At 53.0% G+C, this 19,293-nt stretch overlaps 2 protein-coding genes across 2 annotated transcripts; one reads left to right on the top strand and one right to left on the bottom strand.

Moving 5' to 3' along the window:
- Positions 1–1,538: 1,538 nt before the first annotated feature.
- On the top strand, positions 1,539–10,964 carry LOC138756791 (proline-rich protein 14-like). The gene is made up of 6 exons (XM_069923179.1): positions 1,539–1,614; positions 2,128–2,731; positions 2,951–3,101; positions 4,642–4,757; positions 6,087–6,158; positions 8,972–10,964. The coding sequence occupies exons 1-6, from the start codon at positions 1,539–1,541 to the stop codon at positions 9,225–9,227; spliced, it is 1,275 nt and encodes a 424-aa protein (XP_069779280.1). The 3' UTR covers positions 9,228–10,964.
- LOC138758329 (transmembrane protein 265-like) lies at positions 10,182–16,420 on the bottom strand. Its single transcript, XM_069927089.1, has 3 exons — positions 16,210–16,420; positions 14,967–15,210; positions 10,182–10,644 (listed from the first exon to the last, which is right to left on the bottom strand). The coding sequence occupies exons 2-3, from the start codon at positions 15,189–15,191 to the stop codon at positions 10,483–10,485; spliced, it is 387 nt and encodes a 128-aa protein (XP_069783190.1). The 5' UTR covers positions 15,192–15,210; positions 16,210–16,420; the 3' UTR covers positions 10,182–10,482.
- Between the last annotated feature and the right edge of the window lie 2,873 nt (positions 16,421–19,293).

Raw genomic sequence — 19,293 nt, 5'->3', positions numbered from 1 at the left:
TTCTGTGCTGTAATTGGTAGATGGTTATATGGTCAGTGGGGTTAGGTGGGAGGGAGTGTTCGGCATGGATTAGAAGGGCCAAGTTGGCCTGTTTCTAAGTGTAAGAAGAAATCTCAACAGAGCTGCGATGGGGTGTAAATTGGGTGGCATGTCCCCATGTGCTAAAAGGGCCTGTTACAGAGCTGTGATCAGGGGTAAATTGGGTTACACATCCTCGTGGGCCTAAAGGGCCTGTTACATAGCGGTGATGGGGTGTAAATTGGGCACCATGTCCTCGTGGGCTGAAAGGGCTTGTGACAAAGCTGTGATGGGGTGTAAATTGGGCAGCACTTCCTCATCAGCCGAAAGGGCTTGTTACAGAGCTATGATGGGGTTAAATTGGGCAGCACGTCCTCGTGGGCCGAAAGGGCTTGTTAAAGAGCAATGATGGGATGTAAATTGGGGGTATATCCTCAGGGGTCAAAAGGGCCTACATTTAAAATTTTCTTAGAAAGTGAGGCTGTGATTCATTGTCCATTCAGGAATCTTGTTGCAGCAGGGAAGAAGCTGTTCTCGACTTTAGGTTTCTGGACCTTTTCTCCGATGGTAGCAGAATGAAGAGGACATTTCCTGGGTAGAGGGGTCTTTGAGGATGGAGGCTGCTCCCTTGTGATGCTACCTCAATGGAGTATGTCTGGTGACCGTGATGGGTTTACAACTTCGTATCCTGCATGTTGACACCTCCGTACCAGGCAGCGATGCAACGAATCAGAATGCTCTCCATGGACCACTCACAGAAGTTCTGGTCACCTCATTTCAGGAAGGATGTGGAAGCCATGGAGAGGGTGCAGAAGAGATTGACCAGGATGTTTCTTGGATTGAGAAATATGTCTAATGAAGCAAGATTCACAGAGCTGGGATTTTTGGAGCATAGAAGGATGAGAGGAGACAAGATTGTGAGAGTTAGAGATAGGGCGGACAGTCAGCGACTCTTTCCCAGGGCAGGATCCACAAACACCAGAGGACGTCTGGACAAAGTGAAGGGAGGGGAGTTTAATAGAGAAGCCAGGGGTACACAGAGAGTTATGAGGGCGAAGAATGCCTGGACAGGGGGAGGGTGATGGAGGCTGGAACATTGGGGGCATTTAAGGGAGTCTGCACAGACGCATGGATGGAAGGAAAACCGAGGGTTGTGGGGTAGGGAGGGGTGAGTTTTTTTTTGGTAGGAATACATGTCAGCATGACATCGAGACCGGAAAGGCCTGGACTCTGCCGTAGCATTCTATGTTTGCAAGAGTCTTTGGTGGCTCTCCTCGAACTCCTCATGAAAGCAAGCCTCCTTCACGGTTGCATCGACAACAAGGCCCCAAGACAGATCCATAGAGAATTTGAAGATCTTGATCCAGCACCCCACCCCATGAAGCAAAATATCCCACACGCCATCTTCACCACCTTTCGGCGGCCTGTGGACCTGGATGTCCCTCACCAGATCCCCTCTCCCCAGAGTCCTGGCCTGCCATGAACATGCATTGGACCTCCAACAGCCCCACCTCCCCACTATGCGGATTAAACTCTGTCGGCCATTCCTCTGGCCAGAACTGCCCAATTCAGAGGGTCGTTCACTGCCATTCCTGGGTAGAATGAAAGGGGGAAAATCTTATGTTCCATCTGGGCACTCTCCATCCAGACAGAATCAATGTTCAACCTTTTCCATTCTTCCCTCCCCCCCCGATCTCCCTCTCCCCTACCTCCCTGCGTTCCTCCCTCCATTCCCCTTCCTCCCTGTCTCCCTCCTCCCTCTCCACCCTTACCCTCCCCTCTCTCTCTCCCTCCCCTCTCTCTCCTTCCCCTCACCCTCCCTACCCTCTCCTTCTCTCCCCTCCCCCTATCTCCCTCCCTTCCCCCCTCTTGATTCTCCCTCATTCTCTCCATCTCTTTCCCTATGTTTCTCAAGGGTGAAAAGAAATCTGCCCCTGAAGGGAAAGCCCAGGTGGGTGGTGGGAATGTTGGTGGGGAACCGTGCAAACTCCTCACAGACAGCGACGGATTTGAACGTGAGCCCCTGTCCCCACCACTGCACATCAGTGACATTTGGGCGCATCATATAAAGGCCCCAGGAGAAACCAACAGCCTGCTAAGCGGGTGAAGGGAACAGGAAGGGGTGGGCTCCGGCTTTCAGCCAGCGATGTGGTGTTTATTTCTTTCTCTCCCCCTCCACCACAGGTGCATCCCAGCCGTGGACCCCCTCCTCAGAAGTTACCTCCCCTCTACCATGCACAAGCTGGCAACTCTCGCCCTTCATCCAGGGCATCCGGTCTAAGCTAGAGGGCTTCGCGGCTATCTTCCTCTCCCCCCTCCGGACCCACCTGCCCTGGGGGGGGTCCCAAGTGGGCAACCGCCTGCCCTGGGGCCCCGAGACACCTCCTTGCCAGCCCTCCATCTCCTCCCCTCCCTGCCAGGCCCCAATCCGTCTAACGCGCAGCCTCTCCTGCCCAGCCCGCCCCGTCTCTGGAACCGGAAGCTCCCCTGTCCCCCGCCCCACCTCAGGGACGCCCCCCCGCCATCGCCGCCACACCCTGGGGGGAGTGGAGCCCAGTCGGGAGGTTGACTCGACCCCCCACCTCCTCTGTCTCCGCAAGGAGGTCTTTCCCGGCAGGCCCTGGGGGCCGAGGAGGGAGGAGGCCCATTCCCCACCGGAGGGCGAGGAGCGGGAGGAGGAGAAGGCAGAGAGCAGGAAGAGCCCCACCCGCAGGTAAAAGGGCAGTGCGGATGGGGGTGATGGGAGGGGAAGGGGGGCTGACCGGGGAAGAGGGAGAGTTGTGGAATGGGGAAGGTGAGAGGGGAGATGGAGAAGCTGAGGGGAAGGGAAGGGGGAGACATGGGGAAAAGGGAGAGGGTGTGCAGGTGACGCGACTGGAATTCCCTTTCCTCGAGGGACCACTGACATGCCCTCCCTCCCTACCTCAAGCAGGAAGGTGCCGACTTCACCCAGACACTCCAAGGTACGAGAACATCCAGTGTTAAAAGGGATAGGGGAACCCTGCATTACCCCAAAAAAACGCAGGATGGAGACTGTCCTACGTGACCCCCAGGAGGGTGAAATAACAGAATACAGACCAGAGGTGAGAGGCCCCATCCAGTCTCTGTATCCCCCCCCCCCAACACTCCTCCTGTCGTGTAACATCCTCCATTCCCCTACACCCTGCCCGGTATCTGTAACCTCCCTCTGGTCCCCTACACCCTTCCCTGTCTCTGTAACCCCCTCAGGTCCCCTACACCCCTCCCTATCTCTATCCCCCTCTGGTCCCCTGCACCCCTACCTGTCTCTGTATCCCCCTCTGTTCCCCTACACCAGTCTGTCCCTGTAACCCCCCCCCCCTCCGGTCCCCTGCACCCCTCCCCGTCTCTGTAACACCACTTCCGGTCCCCTACACACTTCCCTGTTTCTGTATCCCTGTCCAGTCCCCTGCACCCCTCCCCTCCCTGTCTCTAAAACCCCCTCTAGTCTCCTACACCCTTTCTTGTCTCTGTAACCCCCTCCAGTCCCCTTCACCCCTCTCTCTCTGTAACCTCCCTTCTGGTCCCCTACACCCCTCCCTGTCACCTCCCTTCTGGTCCCTCCCCTACCTCCCCTCCCTGTCTTTGTAACACTGCCTCCGGTCCCCTACACCCTTCCCTGTTTCTGTATCCCCCTCTGTTCCCCTACACCAGTCTGTGTCCCTGTAACCCCCCACCCTCCGGTCCCCTGCACCCCTCCCCGTCTCTGTAACACCGCCTCCGGTCCCCTACACCCTTCCCTGTTTCTGTATCCCTGTCCGGTTCCCTGCACCCCTCCCTGTCTCTATAACTGCTTCTAGTCCCCTACACCCTTTCTTGTCTCTGTAACCCCCTGTAGTCCCCTTCACCCCTCCTTCTCGCTGTAAACCCCTCCAGTCCACTTCACCCCTCCCTGTCTCTGTAACCCCTTCCAGTCCCCTATATCCCTCCCAGTCTCTGTAACCCCCTGCTGTCGCCTACAGCCCTCCCCATCTCTGTAACCACCCCCTCCAGTTCCCTGCACCCCTGCCCAACTCTGTAACCCCTCCGGTCCCCTAGACCTCTCCCTATCCCTGCAAACCCACCCCCCCCCCCCCCGGTCCCCTGCACCACTCCCTCTCTGTAACCCCACTCCAGTCCCCTACACCCCTCCCCATCTCTGTGACCCTCCCCCCCCCCCTTCTGGTCCCCTGCACCCCTCCCTCTCTGTAAACCCCCCCCCCCCACCTCCAGTTCCCTACAGCCCTCCCCGTCTCTGAAACCACCCCCTCCGGTCCCCTGCACCCCTCCCTCTCTGTAACCCCCTACTCCGGTTCCCTACAGCCCTCCCCGTCTCTGTAACCAACCCCTCTGGACCCCTGAAACCCTCCCCATCTCTATAACTCCCCCCCCCCGTCCCTACACCCCTCCCCAACTCTGTAACTCCCCTCCAGTTCCCTACACCCCTCCCCAACTCTGTAATTCCCCTCCAGTTCCCTACACCCCTCCCCAACTCTGTAACCATTCTCCGGTCCCCTACACCCCTCCCCTTCTCTGGAACCCCCCCCCCCACTTCCAGTCTGCTATACACGTTCCCATCTCTATAACCCCCTCTGGTGAATGTTATAAATTTGTTGTTTTCTCCAGAACTTGAATGTCGACGTACAAATGCATGTGGGAAAGGTGTCGAGGTTCCGTATCAGGAAGGCACCCGTGAGAACAAATATTAATCTGACGCCCCTGGGTTTACCAAAACCAGCAAGGTAATATCCATCTCTCCCCTTCCCTCTGGGATATCTGTACAATGACCGGGTTCTCTCCATCCCCATCTCTCAGGCGGATATCTGTACAATGACAGGGGTCTCTCCGTCCCCATCTCTCAGGCAGATATCTGTACAATGACTGGGGTCTCTATGTCCCCATCTCTCAGGCGGATATCTGTACACTGACCGGGGTATCTCCATCCCTCTCTCTCAGGGGAATATCTATACAATGACCAGGGTCCATCCATCCCTCTCTCTCAGTGGGATATCCATACACTGACTGAGTCTCTCCATCCCACTCTCTCAGGGGAATATCTATACAATGACCAGGGTCCGTCCATCCCTCTCTCTCAGCGGGATATCCATACACTGACTGGAGTCTCTCCATCCCACTCTCTCAGGGGAATATCTATACAATGATCAGGGTCTGTCCATCCCTCTCTCATTGGGATATCCATACACTGACTGGAGTCTCTCCATCCCTCTCTCTCTCTTAGGGGGATATCTGTACACTGACCGGGGTCTGTCTGTCCTCTCTCTCAGGGGGTTATCTGTATAATGATCGGGGTCTGTCCATCCCTCAGCAGGATATCTGTACACTGACTGGGGTCTCTCCATCCCTCTCTCTCAGGGGAATATCTATACAATGACCAGGGTCCGTCCATCCCTCTCTCTCAGTGGGATATCCATACACTGACTGGAGTCTCTCCATCCCACTCTCTCAGGGGAATATCTATACAATGACCAGGGTCCGTCTATCCCTCTCTCTCAGTGGGATATCCATACACTGACTGGAGTCTCTCCATCCCTCTCTCTCTCTTAGGGGGATATCTGTACAATGACCAGGGTCCGTCTATCCCTCTCTCTCAGTGGGATATCCATACACTGACTGGAGTCTCTCCATCCCTCTCTCTCTCTTAGGGGGATATCTGTACACTGACCGGGGTCTGTCTGTCCTTCTCTCTCAGGGGGTTATCTGTATAATGATCGGGGTCTGTCCATCCCTCTCTCAGCGGGATATCTGTACACTGACCGGGGTCTCTCCATCCCACTCTCTCAGGGGAATATCTATACAATGACCAGGGTCCGTCCATCCCTCTCTCTCAGTGGGATATCCATACACTGACTGGAGTCTCTCCATCCCTCTCTCTCTCAGGGGGATATCTGTACACTGACCGGGGTCTGTCTGTCCGTCTCTCTCAGGGGGTTATCTGTATAATGATCGGGGTCACTCCATCCCTCTCTCTCGTGGGATATCTGTACACTGATTGGGGTCGCTTCATCCCCTTCACTTTCTCAGGACATTGACTGTATTTCATTGCATTTCAGAATGAACAAGAAAGAATTCAGCCTTGAGGAGATATATACAAACAAGAACTACAAAGCCCCAGCCGATAAACGGTACGTGTCCTGTGTGTGTTCCTCCTGTTGAAATCCTTGTGATAGAGGGCAGAGAGGATCTAGTGGGCTGTTATCTGGACTTCATGAACCAAGTTACAAAAAAAAGTTAAACAGGATGCAAAGTTGGGCAGAGGTGGCCAATGGAGTTCAGTCCGGGTAAGTGTGAGGTGATGCATTTTTGGAAGGACAAACCAGGAGATTGTCCAGGGTTAAGAGTGTGAATGAGCAGAAGGACCTTGGGGTCCAAATCCATACATCCCTCAAGGTCGCCGCATAGATTGATAGGAGAGTTAAGAAGGCCTGTGGGACGCTAGGCTTCATTAGAAAGGGGATTGAGTTGAAGATTAGAGAGGTCATGTTGCAACTCTACCAATCTCTGGTGAGACCATTCGTGGAATATTGTGTTCATTTCTGGTCACCTCATTACAAGAAGGACGGGGAAGCTGTGGAGAGGGAGCAGAGGAGATTCACCAGGATGGTGCCAGGATTGGAAAACGTGTCTAATGACTGGGACTTTTCTCTTTGGAGCGTAGAAGGATGAGAGGAGATTGATAGGCATAGATGGGGTGGACAATCAGCACCTGTTTCCCAGGGCAGGATATGCAAACACCAGAGGACGTCTGTACAAAGTGAAGGGAGGGGAGTTCAGGGGATATGTCAGGGGTAAGTGTGAAAGGGGAAAAGTTTAGGGGAAAGTTTTCTGGGGAACTTTTTCTCACAGAACGCGCTGGGGGTGTGGGACGAGCTTCCAGTTGAAGTGTGAATGCAGGCTAAATTTGGACATTTAAGGAAAATTTTGAAATGTTTGTGGTTGGGAGGTGTATGGAGGGCCATGGACTGGGTGCAGGTCAGTGGTACGAGGCAGATAAATATCCGGTACAGACCAGAACATTTCTTTCTGTGTTTCTATCAACGGTCAATCCCACAGCAGGTGCTGTGTAAATTATGGAGGGGGTGCAGAGGAGATTCACCAGGATGTGGCCTGGATTGGAGAACACATCTTCTCGAGCAAGGATAGCAGAGATGGGGAGCTTTTCTGTTTGGAGCGAAGAAGGATGAGAGGGGCGCTTACGGAGATTATGAAAGGTGAACAGCCAGCGCCTTTTCCCAAGGGGTGGGTGGTGGGGGGGTCGACAACAAACACCAGAGGACATGTTTAAGGTGAGCAGAGGAAATTTCAGAGGGGACGGTTTATTAGGGGAGACGGGAGAGGTGCCAGAGAATTGGAGGGTAGCTTGTTATTCTGTTGTTTAAATAAGGCTGCAAAAGTAAACCAGGTAATGACAGGCCAGAGAGCCTGACACCAGTTGTATTGGAGGGTGTTCTGAAAGATCGGATATACAAGTATTTGGACAGCCAAGGGTTGATAAGGGCCAGTTAGCATGGCTTTGTGCGCGGTAGATTATGTTTAACGAATCTTGTTGAGTTTTTCGAGGAGGTTACCAAGAAGGAAAGGCTATGGATGTTATCTACGTGACAAGGTCCCGCATGGGAGGTTAGTTCAGAAGGTTCAGGTACTGGGTATCCATGAAGAGATTGTAAACTGGATTTGAAATTGGCTGTGTGGGAGAAGATGGAGAGCAGTGGTTCCTTCTCAGACTGGAGGCCTGTGACCAGTGGGGTGCCTCAGGGATCGGTGCTGGGAACATTGTTGTTTGTCATCTGTATCAACGATCTGGATGATAAGGTGGTAAATTGGATCAGCAAGTTTGCAGGCTTTGTGGATGGCAAGGAAGGTTTTCAAAACTTGCAGAGGGATTTGGACCACCTGGAAAATGGCCGATGGAGTTTAATGCAGATAAGTGTGAGGTGCTGCATTTTGGAAGGACAAACCAAGGTGGACGTACACAGTGAATGGTCGGGCACTGTGGAGTGCGGACGGGTAGAGGGATCTAGGAATACAGAGACGTTGTTCCCTGAAAGTGGCGTCACAGGTGGACAGGGTTGTGAAGAGAGCTCTTGGCATCTTAGCCTTTATAAATCCAAGTATTGGGTACAGGAGTTGGGATGAAATTGGTGAGGCCAAATTTGGAGAATTGTGTGCAGTTCTGGTCGCTGAACTTTAGGAAGGATATCAGTAAGATTGAAAGAGTGCAGTGGAGATTTACTAGGATGTTGCTGGATCTTCAGGAGTTGAGTTACAGGGAAGATGAAACAGGTTGGGACTTTATTTCTTGGAGCGAAGAAGGATGAGGGGAGATTTTATCGAGGTTTACAAAATTATGAGGGGTGTAGATAGAGTAAATGCAAGTAGACTTAAATTTGGAGAGGTAAATATGAGAGGACATGGCTTTAGGGTGAAAGGGGAAAGGTTTGGGGGGAACTTCTTCCCTCAGAGAGGGGTGGGAGTGTGGAATGAGCTGCCATCTGATGTGGTAAATGTAAGTTTTGAATAATATGGATAGATACGTGGAAGGGAGAGGCCTGGAGGGTTATGGACAGGGTGCGGATCAGTGAGACGAGGAAGATGATGTTTCGACTCGGACTGGAGGGGCCGAGTTGCCAGTTTTCTGTGCTGTCATGTTCTATGATTCCAATTGTGTGCGTTAGTGATGCGTTGCCGGGGGCAGAGGTGGAGGCTGGAAAAATAGGGGTCTGTCCTAAGCTGTAATGATGACTGACAAGGGAACAGAGTAGGACAGGCCCTTTGGCCCATGATGTTGTGCTGTAACATCTGTCCGGTGGGTCGGCGCAGACAGTCCGACGGTGTGGACCTCCAGGGCATCAGGCAAGATGGGGCAGACCCCCGTCTACTGCAGTGAGGTGAGGTCCTCTGCAGTGTCTGACGCCCATCTCCCCTTCTCCCCTGGCAGGACGTTTGAGACGATCTTCGAGGAACCACTGACCCGGGACGGGCGTCTGGTCCTCACCAGCCAGCAGAGGCGGCGCAGGGCCCTAGTCTTCGGCGAGGGCAGCCTCCCCCGCAAGGGGAAGGGGCGACAGAGGCGAGCAGGGTTTGGTGGAAGACCCCGCCTCAGGTCCCGCGTTGGTGGGGAACAAGTGGAGCTGCTGCTCAGGCAGCGACTGTCTGAGCTTGATGTGCTGCTGGACGGGGAGGGGGAGAGCTAGTGGCAGGGTGCATGCCCAGGACCGCCCACAGACACCCCTCCCCTTTGGGATTCCCCTCCCAGGATCCCACCCTCCCCCACAGGGACCCTACCCATCGGGGACCTCACATAAAGGGATCCCTCCCCCCGGGACCCCCCTCGACCCAGATGGACCTCTCCCCCTTGTGGCTCACCATGTCTCGATCCTCCTTCCCTCCGTCCAGAAGGGGCAAGCTCAGCCTATCCTCTTTCTCCCCATCACTGTGGATCCCTTCCCCACCCAGCCTCCCCACACTGTGGACCCCTTCCCCTCCTCGGCCCCACACTGTGGACCCCTTCCCCTCCCCAGCCCCACACTGTGGACCCCTTCCCCTCCCCACACTGTGAACCCCTTCCCCTCCCCACACTGTGGACCTCTTCCCCTCCCCTCACACTGTAGGCCCCTTCCCCTCCCAACACTGTGGACCTCTTCCCCTCCCCTCACACTGTAGGCCCCTTCCCCTCCCAACACTGTGGACCCCTTCCCCTCCCCAGCCTCGTTTTTAACCAGAGAAGATATATTTTTATGAACTCAGCTGATTTGTACTTGTTGTGGGGTTCTGACCCTCCTCCCTCCCCCTCCCTCTCCTCTTCACTCCCAGACCCCCATGTCTCATCTGTACAATTTATTTAATTAAAGTGAATTTGTTCAGTCGGTCGTCATGACTCCTGGAACCTGTCATCGCCTGTGGGGGTGGGGTGGTCTGATATCAGTCGATACTGAGAGGTGCTGGTGAGGTTAGGTAGACCTAGCAGGGAAGGAGCATCAGCACCAGCACCCTCCCCCTCTCTTCTGCTCCCTCTCACCCCCTCCCCCCCTTTTTCCTTCCCCCTTTCCCTCCCCCTTTCCCCCTCATGCCCTCTCCCACTCTCCATCCCTCCTCTCCCCTTCCCCTTCTCTCCCTCAACCCCTCCCCACTCTCCCCCAGACCAAACATGTAATCCACAAACTTTATTTCGCGTCCATCTTTAGACAGACGACCAAACCCCATAAGTTAAATATAAATATGCCCAGCGTTATCCTTCCCCACCCACACCACACCCCGCCCCACGAAGGGAGGGGGGAAAACGTGTAACAGGATCCGCTCCCCCCCCACCAAGCACAGGATGCCCACCCTTCTATTTCCCAGCCGGACAATCAGTGGCTGGGCGGGATGTGACCTGACAGGGCTCTCTCGATAGCCCATTGAGTTGGGGGGTTGTCAAGAGGTGGAAGGTTGTCAGGAGGTGGAGGTGGCTCATTCTGCCACCCGTGCCAGGTATGAGATGAGAACGACCAACCCCAGGGCCAGGAAGACCCACAGCACAATAACCACCAAGCTCAGGGCACTGAACTTCAGCGCCCGGCCGCTGAACCTCCTCGCTCCCTCCAGGTCGCCCGACTTCTCCCTCTCCCGAGCCTGCAAGTGAGACAGAACCGGGATCAGCAGCACAGCCAGGAAGCGGGGCGTGGGGTTCGGGGGGTTTATATATAGAACCACAGATCCCCCAGGATGAGGTCATAGGCTGGGGTCTGATTCAGGGGTTCAGCCGTGGTTTATGTGTGCAGCACTTTAAATAATGTTTGTCACAATGATTTTCTTTGTTTGCCTTTATGCTCCACAGTTTTAAATTTGTCATCAAACAATTCACATGATTGATATGAGCCTTCCAGATTCTATTCGAGATTGTTGTACAGATTTTGGTTATAAGGAATAAAGTCCTAACCTGTTTAATCTTTCCCTGTAACGGAACTCCTGAAGGTTATTGGTTTGACCATGTGGAAATGACAGCACTGATTACACATAGTCCTCTCATTTCATGGCACCATAATGTTGGGGACATTTGGCTCCACAGCTGTTTGTGAACACTCAGGTATGTTTACTTGCGACATTGGTGCAGGTATAAGCTTGCTTCAAAGCTTTTGATCTTCTCTGGAGTCTGTAGTTGGCACTTTTCAACATGAGGACCAGGGTTGTGCCAGTGAAAGTCAAAGAAGCCATTAATGAGGCTGAAAAACCAGAATAAAACAGTGAAGGACACTGGATGACCAAAATCAACAGCTTGGAACTTCATTCAGAAGGAAAAGTGAACTGGGGAGCTTAGTTCTCGAGATAGGACTGCCCGTCTAAGGAACCTGTCCGCTGCAGATGGGACTGGTCATCCAAGGAACACATCCGCTGCCAATGGGACTGGCTGTCCAAGGGACTGGTAGTCTAAGGAACCCGTCTGCTGCGGATGGGACTGGTTGTCCAAAGAAAACGTCCGCTGTAGATGGGACTGGTTGTCCAAGGAAACCGTCTGTTGCAGATGGGACTGGTCGTCCAAGGAACCCGTCTGCTTCAGATCGGACTAGTCAAAGGAACCCATCCGCGGCAGTTGGGACTGGTCGCCCAAGGAACCTGTCCGCCGCAGATGGGACTGGTCGCCCAAGGAACCCGTCCACCGCGGATGGGACTGGTCGTCCAAGGAACCTGTCCACCGCGGATGGGACTGGTAGTCCAAGGAACCCGTCTGCTGCAGATGGGACTAGTCGCCCAAGGAACCCATCCGCCGCGGATGGGACTGGTCGTCCAAGGAAACCATCTGCTCTCAACGAGACAGGTCGTCCAAGGAACCCTTCCGCTGTAGACGGGATAGGTCATCCAAGGAACTTGTCCACTGTAAATGGGACAGGTCGTCCAAGGAACCCTTCCGCTGTAGACGGGATAGGTCATCCAAGGAACTTGTCCACTGTAGATGGGACAGGTCATCCAAGGAACCCGTCCGCTGTGGACGTGACTGAACGTCCAAGGAACCCATCCGCTTCGGATGGGACTGGTCGTCCAAGGAACCCATCTGTTGCAGATGGGACTGGTCGTCCAAGGAACCCGTCTGTTGCAGATGGGACTGTTCGTCCAAGGAACCCGTCTGCTTCAGATCGGACAAGTCGTCAAAGGAACCCGTCCGCTGTGGACGTGACTGAACGTCCAAGGAACCCATCCGCTTCGGATGGGACTGGTCGTCCAAGGAACCCATCTGCGGCGGTTGGGACTGGTCGTCTAAGGAACCCGTCCGCTTCAGATGGGACTGGTCGTCCAAGGAACCCGTCCGCTGCAGTTGGGACTGGTCACCCAAGGGACCCGTCCGCTGCGGATGGGACTGGTCACCCAAGGAACCCATCGGCTGTCGACAAGACAGGTCATCCAAGGAACCCGTCTGTTGCAGATGGGACTAGTCGTCCAAGGAACCCGTCTACTTCGAATCGGACTAGACGTCCAAGGAACCCATCCGCTTCAGATGGGACTGGTCGTCCAAGGAACCCATCTGCTATCGACGAGACAGGTCATCCAAGGAACCCATCTGTTGCAGATGGGACTGGTCGTCCAAGGAACCCGTCTGCTTCGGATTGGACTAGACGTCCAAGGAACCCATCCACTTCAGATGGGACTGGTCGTCCAAGGAACCCATCTGTTGCAGATGGGACTGGTCGTCCAAGGAACCTGCCTGTTGCAGATGGGACTGGTCGTCCAAGGAACCCGTCTGCTTCAGATTGGACTAGTCATCAAAGGAACCCATCCGCGGCGGTTGTGACAGGTTGACCAAGGATTCTCATCATAATGAAAAAGAATCCCGAAACCCCTGTCCGACCGATCAAAAACCCTCTTGAGGATGTGTCAACGAACAGAAGTGGAGAGGATAAGAGGCAAACCCCCCCCCCCCCCCCAACAGGAGGCCACGGAAACAGGGCGGCCAGATTCCCGCTGGTCAGTGTTTTTAAAAGAACCTGCAGAATTCTAGAAAAAAAAGGTCCCGTGGACTGATGAGACTGAGATTATCCCTATCAGAGTGATGGCAAGAGCAGTGTGGAGATGTCAGGGTCCAAAGCAGAGCACCTCGTGTGTGAAACTGGTGGTGGGGGTATGACGGCCTGGGAACATCTGGCTGCCAGAGGTAGTGACGCACAGATCTTCAGTGATGATGAAACTGCTGGTGGCAGCAAAAGAATGAATTCTGAGGAGAGCAGAAACGTCTGATCTCAAGTTCAAGCAAATGCCTCCAAACCCCTTGGACGGGGTTTCATCCTGCAGCACGACGACAATCCCAAATAGACCACTAAAGCAACAAAAGGGATCTTTCAAAGCTTAAAAACTGGAAGGTTTGGATTGGCCCACATAAGTCACCGCTCTCAAGCCATTGGAGCACATCTTCCAGCCGCTAAACTGGACCAGCCCCGAAACAAGCTGGAGCTGAAGATGGCTGCAGTCAAGGCCTGGCAGAGCATCCCCGGAGATGCTCAGTACCTGGTGGTGTCTGTGAATCACAGGCTTCGAGCAGGTAAGGGACACATAACTAAGCACAAAACCTGACTGATAAACTGCATCCCAAACATGCTGCCCTGAGATGAGGGGGCGATGTCGAAAAAGTGCTCTCGCTTCCACACGGTCCAACCAAAAGGATCACCAATAACCTGGAATAAAATCTGGAAGGTGCACTTCAATCACCTGTGAATTGTTTGATGACGTTAAAACTGTGGAGCACAGGAGCAAAGAAAGGACAAATTTGTCTTTGTCCTGAATATTAAGAAGGGCGCCGTATTCAGATGAATAGATCCCTGAAACTGGTTCACGGGCTGGCATCCGATCCAGGGCTTGAAGGAAGTTTTATAGAATCATGTGGAGGAACAGAATGCGCAGGGTTTCTTCAGTACTGTAGTTTACGTTTCTCAATGCAGCCCCCAACAGATCTTGGAAATCCCCACACTGGATTTGGAGCACTGTGTGGTGTGATTGCAAAACGTGAATATGGTTCTTGGATCTCCTCTCTCCCTCCTGGTAGGATATCTGTACATTGACTTGGGGTCTCTCCGTCCCTTTCTCTCAGGGTATATCTGTACACTGACCAGGCTCCATCCATCCCTCTCAGGTGGATATCTGTATACTGACCGGGGTCTCTTCGTCCCTCTCAGGGGGATATCTGTACACTGACTGGGGTCTGTCCATCCCTCTCACTCTCAGGGGGATATCTATACACTGACCGGGGTCTGTCCATCCTTCTCTCTCAGGGGAATATTTGTACACTGACCAGGGTCCATCCGTCCGTCTCGGGGATATCTGTACACTGACCAGTGTCTCTCCGTCCCTCTCTCTCAGGGCGATATCTGTACATGGACCGGGGTCCCTCCATCCCTCTCTCTCAGGGGGATATCTGTGCACTGACTGTGGTCTCTCTGTCCCTCTTTCTCTCGGGGATATCTGTACACTGACCGGGGTCTCTCCATCTCTCTCTTTCTCAGGGGGATAACTGTACACTAGTCAGTGTCACTCCATCCCTCTTTCTCAGGGGGATATCTGTACACTGACCGGGGTCTCTCCATCTCTCTCTTTCTCAGGGGGATAACTGTACACTAGTCAGTGTCACTCCATCCCTCTTTCTCAGGGGGATATCTGTACACTGACCGGGGTCTCTCCATCTCTCTTTCTCAGGGGGATAACTGTACACTAGTCAGTGTCACTCCATCCCTCTTTCTCAGGGGGATATCTGTACACTGACCGGGGTCTCTTTGTCCCTCTCTCTTTCAGGGGGATATCTGTACACTGACCGGGGTCTCTCCGTCCCCCTCTTTCCCACACTTTATCTCTCACCCCCCCCCCCCTCCTCTCTCTCATTGTCTCTCTGGCCCTCGCTGGGCAGGCGAGTGCGCATGTAAGTGAGTGAGATGCAGGGACAGGATGGTTCGACAGTTGTGTAAGGACACTCTCACCTTCACAGCGTGGATCAGGGCAATGACCCCAATGCAGGAACATCCGAGGATCACGCTGGTGACTGACAGACAGAAGTACCATCCCCTGGCACCTTGCACTCTGACCCGTTCGTCTTGCACTTCATCCTGGTCCTGTATGTGGAACAGCCCTCCGTTTGTCCCCAAGAGGGCTGGGACCTCTTCCCCCTCCCCTCTTCCGTCTGCTCCAGCCTGCTTTTCCTGCATTGCCACGATGGATGTGGTCCTGTGGGCACCAGCACAATGCAGAGGTGAGGGATGGAGGAGGTTCCAGACCTTATGCTCTCTCTTCCCCTCCCCACTCTCCCCATCCCTCTCCCTTCTGCTCCTCCTCCATCTCTCTAACACCTCCCCATCTCTCCCCTTCTCCTCTCCCTTCCCCCTCCCTCTCACCCCCACTTCTCTCCCCTTCCCCACTCTCCTCTCTCCCTCCCTTCCCCCCTCTCTCTCCTCCCTTCTCTCCCCACCCTATCTACCCTTCCCCCTCTCCATCTCCCCTCTCCCCCCCCCTCCTTCCCTCCGCCCCCTCACTCTCCCCATTCTCCCCAGTAAACAGTGTACAGATATCGCCCTGAGAGAGAGTAATGGCGAGACACCAGATCCAGGTTGAATTTAATCTTTTTGTTCCTGCTAATGTACATATTTTCAACCTATCCCAAAAGTTTGCTGATGTCAATCTCCCTTATCTTCTGGGCCTTGGGCTGACGTTTCCCGTCCCCTCCTGTTCTTGACCTTTCCGGTGTCAGAGGGGGGAGGGCACCATGTATCTGTCCCTGATGACAGACTCTGCTCGGCTCGCGAATCACGCGTGTTGTGCGAAAGTCACAAACAGTTTGTGCCCGAACTTTTTCTTCCCGAGTTTCTTGTCCTTGCGCCTACGTCGTCCGTCTCTCTCTGTGTATAGGCCTGTGTCTGTGTGTATCTGTGTCTGGGTGTGTGTCTGTCTGTCTGTGTCTGGGTCGCTGTGTGTGTCTGGGTCTCTCTGGGTGTCTGGATGTGGGTCTTGTATCTGGGTGTGGGTCTGTGTCCCTGTCTGTCTGTCTTCCTGTCTGTGTCCCTGTCTGTAAGTCTGTCCGTGTGTGTGTGGATGTATATGTGTGTGTGTGTCCCTGTGTGTCTGCGTCCCTGTGTGTGTCCGTGTTCGTATGTTGGGGACTGAGTTTGTTCCGTGTCTGTGTTCAGGACGTTGTGCGTGCGTTTTCCTCTCCCCGGTCAGCCCATTCACCTTATCCTGGTCGCCCGCTCCACTCGGCCCGTCCTCCAACACCGCACCCGTGCCCCCGCTCGGCCCGTCCTCCAGCACCGCGCCGCTTCGGTGCAGAGAGCGTCTCGCGATCACCGGCGTCTGGATGAGCGACGCCGTCCGGCGGATCGCAGCTTCCCCATTCCAGCGGACTTCCCCAACGAGTGGCCTGGGCTGGGCGGGGAGAGGGAAGGAGGGGAGAGGAGACGGAGGCGGGGCGAGGAAGGAAGGTGAGGGAGAGGAGAAGGAGGGAGGGCAGGGAGAGGGGAGGGAGGCGGGAAGAGGTGAGGGAGGGGAGAAGGAGGGAGGCAAGGAGAGGGAGGGTGGGAAGAGAGGCGAGGGAGGGAGGCCGGGAGAGGTGAGGGAGGGGAGTCGGGCGAGGGAGGGAGGGGGAAAGGGGCGAGGGAGAGGGGAGTGGGGGGAGAAGGAGAGAGGGACCAGGGAGGAGGGATGGTGGGGAGAGAGAGAGAGGGGAGAGGAAAGAGAGGGGTCAGGGAGGGGAGGGAGAAGGGAGGGATTGAGGGAGGTGACAGGTGGAAAAGAGTAGAATAGGTGATGAGGAAGAGGAGCAGGGAGGGAGGAAGGGGCAGGGGAGGAGCAGATGGGGAGAGAGAAAGGAAGTGAGGATGTATTGAGAGACAGGGATTGAGGCAACAAGAGAGATGCGGAGGGAGGGGATTCCAGAAACTGGAGAAGTCTTTGTAGATGCCATGCGGTTGAACTTGGCCTGACCGGTAACATTCAGTGATGCTCTGATGTGTGGGAGGCCTTGATTTGGTAATGCATGGGACAGACCTTGGCATGGGCTATGGGGTGTATGATTGGCCACTGGGAGGTGCCTATGGATGGAGCAAAGGTGCTGGATGAAATGCCCACCCCTTGTCTGCATCTGCATCCTGTCTCCCCCAGTGAAGCAAATGGTAGAGGTTGAAAAGTGGGCCCAGTGTGGATGGGTTTAGAGAGATAGGGGCTGGTGGGACCTGTGTGGGTGGGACAGATCCATGGATAGGATGGGTTTAGAGGGATAGGGGCTGGTGGGACCCGTGTGGATCCATGGTTGGGACGGGTTTCAAGGGACTGGCTGAGTTCTTGCAGCATTTTGGTGTGAATTGGAAACAATGTCTCCTCACTGACGATCAACACAGATGCCCCCAAGGCTCTGTGCTTATCCCAATGCTTACTCGTTCATTATACACCTACGACTGTGTGGCCGGACACAATTCTAATGCCATCTACAAGTTTGCCGATGACACTATGGTCATTGGCAGAATCACAGATAGCAACGAGGAAGGGTAGAGGAGGGAGGTGGATCAGGTCATTGAATGGGGTCACAACAACAACCTTCCTCTCAATGTCAGCAAAACCAAGGATCAGGAGGGAGTCTGGAAACACGACCCAGTCCTCATTAAGGGCTCAGTAGTGGAGAGGGTCAACAATGTCAAATTCCTGGAGGTCACTATCTCCAAGGATCTGCCCTGGATCCTCCACGTTGATGAAACCACAAGGAAGGCTTGTCAGCGGCGAGACTTTGTGAAGGGGTCCGAGGAGATTCGGTCGGTCACCAAAGTCTCTCATAAACCTCTAAAGGTGGACCGCAGGGGGAGTCACGTGATGGAGTAGTGGCCGGTCGGGGAACTCCAGCCCTCTACGGAAAAGTTTAAAAAAAACAGAAAACGCAAAGGCACAAACACGAAAATTAAAATAAAGTGAAAGTAAAGGTGGGAAGAAAATGGCAACGAAGAAAAAAAAGTCGAAAGCAACGGGAAGAAGAGAAAAAGAAAAGACATTGGAAGAAGAAGGTGAAGGCCTTACCTGTCCGAGGAGGCCCGTTGTGGAGAGAGAAGCTCGCTCCCTCAGGTCAGTCAAAGTCCCGAGCTCGGGACTACAAAAATGACTGCGGAGCCAAGCAAAAGTGCACAACCGCGCATGCGCAAGACAAAAAAAACACTGATGGGAGGGGGGACCAGCTGAGGAGTCAATCTCCACAGCTGAGAATGACAGCCACAGCACAACAACAAGAAGAAAATATAGAAAATAACGAGAGCAAGAAAGAAGAGAGTAAAAGGAAATCAAAGAAACAACAGATGACCAACCCAGAGGAAGAAGAAGAGGAAGAACACAGAGAAATGGAAGAAGAAGGGAAGGGCAAGTACATGGATATATTTTTTTTAAAGAATACATGGAATCAATAAAAGAATGGCAATCACAATAATTTAGTGAAATAAAAAGAAGAATAAAAAGTACAGAAGAAAAAAATGAATAGATTACAGATGGTCATGTCAGATATAGGAAAAAGAGTGGACAAGGTGGAAGAATGAGAAACAGCCATAGAAATGGAAGTAGATAACTTAAAAAATAAGTTAGAAGAATCTAATAAAAAAAGTTAGAGACACAAGAGCTGTTAGCTCAGAAGATAGATATAATGGAAAATTATAATAGAAGAAATAATATAAAGATAGTGGGCCTTAAGGAACATGAAGAAGGCAAGAATATGAGAGAATTTATAAAAGAATGGATCCCCAGGGTCCTAGGAAGACCAGAATTACAGGAAGAAATGGAAATAGAAAGGGCACATAGAACATTAGCCCCTAAACCACAACCACAACAAAAACCAAGATCAATTTTAGTAAAATTCCTAAGATATACAACAAGAGAAAATATATTGGAGAAAGCAATGAAGAAAATAAGAGAAGACAAAAAGCCACTGGAATACAATGGTCAAAAATTTTTTTTCAAATAGATACAAGTTTTGAACTCCTGAGGAAGAGGAAGGAGTTTAATACAGCAAAAGCGATTCTATGGAAAAAAGGATATAAATTTATGCTAAAGTACCCAGCGATACTTAAAATAGTTATTCCAGGGCAGCAAAACAGACTATTCTCAGATCCAGAGGAAGCACGAAAATTTGCAGAACTACAAAACAGAGAGATGAAGACATGTAACGAGAGCAAAAATGACCACGAACTATATGTATGTGTGTATATGGGTATATATATATATGTGTGTGTGTGTGTGTGTATGTACATATGTATGTACATGAGTGTATCCGTATTTAAAGGAAAATAT

The sequence above is a fragment of the Narcine bancroftii genome, chromosome 3 (genome assembly GCF_036971445.1).
Source record: "Narcine bancroftii isolate sNarBan1 chromosome 3, sNarBan1.hap1, whole genome shotgun sequence".
Lineage (NCBI taxonomy): Eukaryota > Metazoa > Chordata > Chondrichthyes > Torpediniformes > Narcinidae > Narcine > Narcine bancroftii.
The sequence above is the reverse complement of the archived record's forward strand: the minus strand, read 5'-3'. Positions and strand labels throughout refer to the sequence as shown.

Coding starts and splice junctions, on each gene's coding strand:
- LOC138758329 (XM_069927089.1), bottom strand. CDS start 15,191: ATGCAGGAAAAGCAGGCTGGAGCAGACGGAAGAGGGGAGGGGGAAGAG. Junction 10,645..14,966: donor CCCTGATCCACGCTGTGAAG/GTGAGAGTGTCC, acceptor TCTCACTTGCAG/GCTCGGGAGAGGGAGAAGTC.
- LOC138756791 (XM_069923179.1), top strand. CDS start 1,539: ATGCGGATTAAACTCTGTCGGCCATTCCTCTGGCCAGAACTGCCCAAT. Junction 1,615..2,127: donor TCGTTCACTGCCATTCCTGG/GTAGAATGAAAG, acceptor AAGCGGGTGAAG/GGAACAGGAAGGGGTGGGCT. Junction 4,758..6,086: donor GGTTTACCAAAACCAGCAAG/GTAATATCCATC, acceptor ATTGCATTTCAG/AATGAACAAGAAAGAATTCA.